At 53.0% G+C, this 6989-nt stretch overlaps 1 protein-coding gene across 1 annotated transcript in view; it reads right to left on the bottom strand.

The window, feature by feature from the left end:
• The window catches only part of GRID2IP (glutamate receptor, ionotropic, delta 2 (Grid2) interacting protein), a 113362-nt gene that overhangs the window by 68128 nt on the left and 38245 nt on the right, over positions 1-6989 (bottom strand). Inside the window, exon 4 of the mRNA XM_015429022.1 lies at positions 3176-3430. Coding sequence (XP_015284508.1) covers positions 3176-3430 — 255 coding nt within the window. The remainder of the gene's footprint in view (positions 1-3175; positions 3431-6989) is intronic.

The following is a 6989-nucleotide window of genomic DNA, read 5'->3' as shown; positions in this document are numbered from 1 at the left end:
CACCTCCTGCCTGGTCCTTTTCAACTGGAGATGCTGCTGGGGATTGAACCTGGGACCTTCTGCCTGCCAAGCAGATGCTCTGTCACTGAGCCACAGCCCCTCTTGACAGCTCTCCAGGGTCTCAGGCGGAGGTCTTTCCCATCACCTCCTGCCTGGTCCTTTTCAACTGGAGATGCTGCTGGAGATTGAACCTGGGACCTTCTGCCTGCCAAGCAGATGCTCTGTCACTGAGCCACAGCCCCTCTTTACAGCTCTCCGGGGTCTCAGGCAGAGATCTTTCCCATCACCTCCTGCCTGGTCCTTTTCAACTGGAGATGCTGCTGGGGATTGAACCTGGGACCTTCTGCATGCCTAGCAGAGGCTCTTCCAGTGAACCATAGCCCTCCCTAAAGGAAGGCTTGAGTCAGACCCTTGGTCCTTCGCAGTCAGTATTGTAACAGAGGCTTTTTGTCCTAAATGTATTAATCGGGTTTAGAAACTGAGCCAGTTTGGTGTAGTGGTTAAGTGCGCAGACTGTAATCTGGGAGAACCGGGTTTGATTCCCCACTCCTCCACTTGCACCTGGCTGGATGACCTTGGGCAAGCCGTAGTTCTGATAAGAGCTGTTCTTGAAAAAGAGCCGTTTCTGTCAAGAGGTCTCTCAGCCCCACCTACCTCACAGGGTGTCTGTTGTGGAGAGTGGAAGGGAAAGGTGTTTGTAAGCCGCTCTGAGACTCCTTTGGGTAGTGAAGGGCGGGGTAGAAATCCAATCTCTTCTTCTTCCACCTGCTGCTTTTAACTGGAGATGCCAGGGACTGAACCTGGGACCTCCTGCATGCCAAGCAGAGGCTCTGCCACTGAGCCACAGCCTCTCTTGACAGCTCTCCAGGGTCTCAGGCTGACGTCTTTCCCATCACCCCCTGCCTGGTCCTTTTTAACTGGAGATGCTGCTGGGAATTGAACCTGGGACCTTCTGCATGCCAAGCAGAGGCTCTGCCACTGATCCACCGGTTCTCCCAAAGCTATTAGCCCTTACGACTGCCAGGAGCTCAAATATATATATGGGCCATGCAAACTCTATGGTTCTTTGTCCTCCCCGAGGCTGTCATGCCCTCTCTGTTTATCAGTGGCTCCCCTCCAAATATGACTGGAGCCTCCATTCTCTTGGTATCTGTCAACAATCTTTCTAAGCCGTAGCTCTCAATTAGCAGGCTCAGGGCGGCTTATGCAACACTACACAGCTAAAACAGAACGAAGTAAAATCATGACAATATAAAACATTACAAAGCGCTAGTGCTAAAAACAGGTCATCTACAGCGGCAGGCATGAACAGCATCCAGCAAGCAGTCAGTCAGTTCCCATCGTGGTCTGGGTTGTATCGGCTGTTGATGTTGATATAGAGGTTGTGGTGGCTCAAGTGTTTAAGATGCTGAACTGCCGACCAGAAGGTCGGTAGTTCAGCAGTTCGAGACCTGAGTGCGGCGTGACGGAGTGAGCTCCCGTCTCTGGTCCCAACTCCTGCCAACCTAGCAGTTCGAAAGCAAGGAACTGCAAGTAGATAAATGGGCACCGCTTCAGTGGGAAGGTAACAGCGTTCCGTGCACCTCGGCGTCTAGTCATGCCGGCCACATGACCGCGGAGACGTCTTCAGACAGCTCTGGCTCTTTGGCTTTCCAAGATGAGCACCGCGCTCTAGAGTCGGATTCGACTGGCTTTTGCGCAAGGGGAACCTTCTATTAGTCCTTACGACTGCCAGGAGCTCAAATATATATATGGGCCATGCAAACTCTATGGTTCTTTGTTCTCCCCGAGGCTGTCATACCCTCTCTCTGTGTTTATCAGTGGGGCCCCCCGAAGCGCAGCGCGGCTGCGTCACCAGAGGTGACGCAACCACGTCAATCACGTTGGGGGCGTGGCCCCAATCGTCGGAGGGAAAACTCTGTGGTTTTCCCTCCAACGATCGGGACCACGCCTTCAACGTGATCGACGTCACGCGTCACTTCTGGTGACGTGCTGGCGGCGCGCGCACGCGCGCGCATCAACAGATGGCTCCCGAAGCCCGGCGAGGCTCCCCCGCCGGTAAGACAAATTGACTTGGCAACCCTATATATACGATTATATATATATACATATACATACATAGAAGAGGTCTATAAATGGGGAATAAACCTAGAATTTAAAAAAGATTTGAAACATTCATGGAAACTGGGTGTAATTCCTTGAATTGCACCCATATCAAGGAACGGCCCGAGTGCTGAGGGTTCATTCCAGAGGCATTTTTACATTTCTATTTTCTAAGTAGTTAACATTTTTTGTTTGCAGTGCAAATATGCTAATACGAGCCCTAGAGGGGTTTTTTCCCATTGCTTTGCGATCGTTACTCTTCCACAATGGTAATTTCATGCTTCATTTAAAATATTCTTTTTTAAAACTCATCACACAAAAGCGTGTGTCATAACAGCGATCAGAGCATTTGGATTACGAATTGTGGGACTCGAGTTCAAATCCTCCTCAGCCATATCGGGTGACCTTGGGCTTGCCGCTCTCTCACAGCTCCCCCCTACCTCTCAGGGTTGTTGAGTCCTGTGTGCATGCCAAGGTTCTAATTCTAAAATGCACTCCCTTAGTGTATGGCTGATGGCACTGCTCCTCAGCATATATCGCCACCAATCAGAAGGCAAAGCCCGGGTCCCGCCCACACCACAACTGCTGCGACAACCTGGTCTTTTGCATATGGAAGCTGATTGGACTTCAGTCCATTCCACACCTCAAACTCCCCCCCCCGCAAGGCAGTTGGGATTTTCAGTTGCATAACATACCTCATAGGGGAGAGGAGAATGGGTAACAATGGTTACCACTCTCCAGGTGAGGGCTACAGATAACTCAAACATACAAATGCTCTTCAGGTAGCAGAGATCAGTCCCTCTGGAGAAAACAGTGGACTCTGTCATTAAACCCTGCTGAGGTCGCCACAGGAAACTGACACTGTTTGCCCAAAGCCAGAGTACTCTCCCAGAGCCTCTTTCTAGATCCCGTTGTATTTATTTCCGCAACGGGCCCTATTTCTAGTTCTATGATAAAACGAGGAAGGGAAAACCAAGCGCATGCATTTTGTTTCTGAGAAAGGGCAAAGTACAGGCAGGATCGAATAACACACACGGTGTGGACAAGAAGGCGTGGGACACGGGGAGTTTACCTGCGGGCTGCTCCTGTCCCCACATTGCTGGCGATCAAGGAAGTGGTCTTCCTCAAGCCCTTGCAGTTCTCCTCTTGGCACCGTGGCACCGAGCTGGCCCTGGTGGAGACCAGCAGGCGTTCGTGGTGGTCCTCGCTGCGGCTGCGCCTCAGCCGGTTCACGTGCTGCTCACTCTTGGAACGGCACAGCTTGCTGATCAGGCTCTGGGACACCACCTCGTCGAAGCGCTGCCGGTGCTTCCGGGGGATGAAGATCCTGGGGAACATGGCAAAGGGCGTCGCGTCAAGGCTGTGTCGGAGGACAAGGCTTCAGGCAGCCGTACTCCGCTGGCTCAGGCCCTAAGATGCCCAGCAGGGGGTGGCAAATATGCCAGCGATTGATCCAGACAGTATTTTCCCCTCTGCTCCGATTCTCAGCTGCAGCATCTCAGTATTCTGGGAATCAAATGCAACTCCTCCTAAGCGCTGATGCCTTCTCCAACCCAGAGGAGAGGAGAGAGGGGAGGGGAGGGGAGGTCCTTGCAACAGGCACAATCTGAACACAGTCTGGTGCCTTTAGCTTTTTGGAAACTTCACCCCTTTTCCCCTCACTCCTGTGTAGGAAGCGCAGCTTGTGCGTGCGCTTCTATGGCACGTCTGTTTGCAAGCCTGCCGTGAAACGGAGTATTTTTGAAGCTGAACACCCAGATGGTGTTTTCTCTTTGCTACAGGCTGACAGCGAAATCACAATGAGATCACCAGCTCTCTCGCTCTCTCTCCCCCCCCCAGCCGCCCGGCTTCTTCTTTGCTCTTGGCATACAGGTGTGCCACCTCCTACGCCTACCCACTACCCACACACACGCAGGGCAGCTGAGGATACTCCAGCCGTTTCCACAGCCCCCTGATGACCGAGATAACAGAGCACAGCAGCCCCCAGTAGGAATCTGGTGTTTTGCACAGAGTTGGATCTTGGAACCGCCGGCCCCCAGCTGCAGGGTATGATACTTGTTCCAGTTGGCAGCAGAGGACAGGACCCAAAGCAACAGGTTTTAATGACATGCAGAAAGGTATCGGCTGGATATTAGGAAACACTTTGTCACGGTCAGAGTGGTTCAAGGGTGGAATCAGCTGCCTGGAGGTGGTTATTAGCTCCCCTTCATTGACAGCTTTCAAGAAGAGGCTGGATGGATATTTGTCAGGGATGCTTTAGGCTGGTCCTGCACTGGGCAGGGGGTTGGACTAGATGGCCTGGATGGCCCCTTCCAACTCTATGATCCTATGATCCTATTCTATGATTCTATACACCACGCTTTGTCACAAGGCTGGTCTTTACTACTTCCAAAGGAGCAAGTGTTTTTCCACTGAGACAGAGAGGTGGAGTCCTGTCTCCCTTCACCCCGCAGTGCTTTCCAGGCCTCTCCGTCCCTGGCTCAGAATCTAAACGCTTTCCCTCCAGAGGCCGCCGCCTCTCCGGCATCCAGCTCCTCGGCTGTGATCCCTGCTGGATGCTGCCCTTCCTCGGATCGAGTCTCCATCTCTTGTGAAACCAATTACCCAAAACCCCCCCTAGACATGCCCCACCCGGAAAAACTGGAGTGCAGAACTCAGCCAGTCCTGCTTCGGGGGGGGGGGGTTGCACCAGAGAAGCCAAGCTCAAAAGATTGTCCCCAGATGTCTGTGCAGGACATCTTAGCAAAGGGGACAGGAGAAGCTGCCTTCTGCTGAATCATATCCCTGGCAGTGTTCCCTCTAAGCTGAGTGAGTGTGAGCTAGCTCACAGCCTCCGGCTCACACATTTTTGTCTTAGCTCAGGAAGGATGGCTCCAGAGCCGACTAATTTCTGCAGCAGCCAACTTGCTCGCTCACAACTTTAATGCCGGCAGCTCAAAAAGTAGGATTTTTGCTCACAAGATTTCACACCTTAGAGGGAACATTGATCCCTGGCCCATCAAAGTCAGCACTGCCTACTCAGACTGGCAGCCACTCTCCAGAGTCTCAGGCGGAGGTCTTTCCCATCACCTCCTGCCTGGTTGCTTTAAACTGGAGATGACGGGGATTGAACCTGGGACTCTCTGTGTGCCAAGCAGAGTCTTTGCCACTGAGCCACAGCCCCTCTTTACAGCTCTCCAGGGTCTCAGGCAGAGAAAGGTCTTTCCCATCACCCACTACTTGATCCTTAACTGGAGATGCCGGGGATGAGAGAGTGTGAGCTAGCTCACAGTTTTTTAGCCTCCGGCTCACACATTTTTGTCTTAGCTCAGGAAGGATGGCTCCAGAGCAGACTCATTGACGCAGCAGCCAACTTGCTCGCTCACAACTTTAATGCCGGCAGCTCAAAAAGTAGGATTTTTGCTCACAAGATTTCACACCATAGAGGGAACATTGATCCCTGGCCCATCAAAGTCAGCACTGCCTACTCAGACTGGCAGCCACTCTCCAGAGTCTCAGGCGGAGGTCTTTCCCATCACCTCCTGCCTGGTTGCTTTAAACTGGAGATGACGGGGATTGAACCTTGGACCTTCTGCATGCCAAAGCATAGGTTCTGCCACTAAGCCCCAGCCCCTCCCCAAGCGGGAAGAGCACTGAGGGTCATCCAGATCTCTGTTTTAAAAACGGACATGAAGCTACACCTCAAGCTAAATTCGGTTCGGCGCAATTCCAGCTGCCGTTTTTAACAGGCTGTTATTTAGATCCGAGACACCGTCCGCTGGAACTAATTATTTCAGCGGGTTACGAAACTGGAACGGCCCCGTTTTGACAGTTCCCTGGTGCACAGGATTGCTGAAATGAAAGGCTGCATTACCCCCCCAAAAAATCACAAAATGCCTATTTTGTGCCGCAGCTGCTGAGCATAGGAAGAGCCCTGCCGGCTCAGAGCAAGGGCCCGTACGGTCCAGCATTCTGTTCCCAGCTGTAGCTAGCCAGACGCTTCTGGCAAATTCCCAAGCTAGCCAGGAAGGCAGGAGGTATCTTTTGCACCTGACGTAACAGGGCTCTGGCACTCAAAACCTCAGGCTCCGTTCAATTAACACATTTGGAGGTGTCACAGATCGTTCTGGTTATTTTCCCTCCTGGGAGATTAACACAGCCGTCCTAGGCTGGCCTGTTCTTGTCAGATCTCAGAAGCTAAGCAGGGTCAGACCTGGTTAATGTTTGGATGGGAGACCACCAAGGAAGTCCAGGGTTGCTATGCAGAGGCAGGTGTTGGCAAACTGCCACTGAACATCTCTTGCCCTGGCCTGGACAGCCCAGACTAGCCCGATCTCTGAAGCTACGCAGGATCAGCCCTAGTTCGTATTGAGACCACCAAGGAAGTCCAAGGCAGACGAGATGGCCATCTGACAGCAATGCGGATTCTGTGGACTTAGGCAGATCATGAGAGGGAGGGCAGGAGGGGTTGCCTCAGTGCTTAGTTCTCCTGGTCCTTTCTTACACGCCCAGGGAAATGCTGATCGCCGCTTTGGGGTCAGGAAGCCATTTTTCCCCAGGCCAGTTTGGCTGGGGATCCTGGAGGGTTTTTTTGTCATCTTCTGGGCATGGAACAGCAGTCACTTGGGGCGTGGGGGAAGGTATTTGTGGATTTCCTGCATTGTGCAGGGGGTTGGACTAGATGACCCTGGAGGTCCCTTCCAGCTCTATGGCTCTGTCATAGGTAGGCTTGCCAAGTCTCCCGGGGGGCGGGGAAACCCCCACCCCAGAGGCCCGTGCCCCGCCACCGCCGGATCGGGCCCCGGGGGGAACTCCACCCCGACGTGCACGTCACCAGGAAGTGATGCGACCACGCCGGGCACGCTGGGGGCGGGGCCACAGTCATCCAAGGGAAAACTCTATGGTTT

Source organism: Gekko japonicus, unplaced genomic scaffold, assembly GCF_001447785.1.
Source record: "Gekko japonicus isolate JY-2015 unplaced genomic scaffold, Gekko_japonicus_V1.1 scaffold1395, whole genome shotgun sequence".
NCBI classification, from domain to species: Eukaryota; Metazoa; Chordata; class Lepidosauria; order Squamata; family Gekkonidae; genus Gekko; species Gekko japonicus.
Note: the sequence above shows the minus strand (reverse complement) of the source record. Positions and strands in the feature narration are given on the sequence as shown.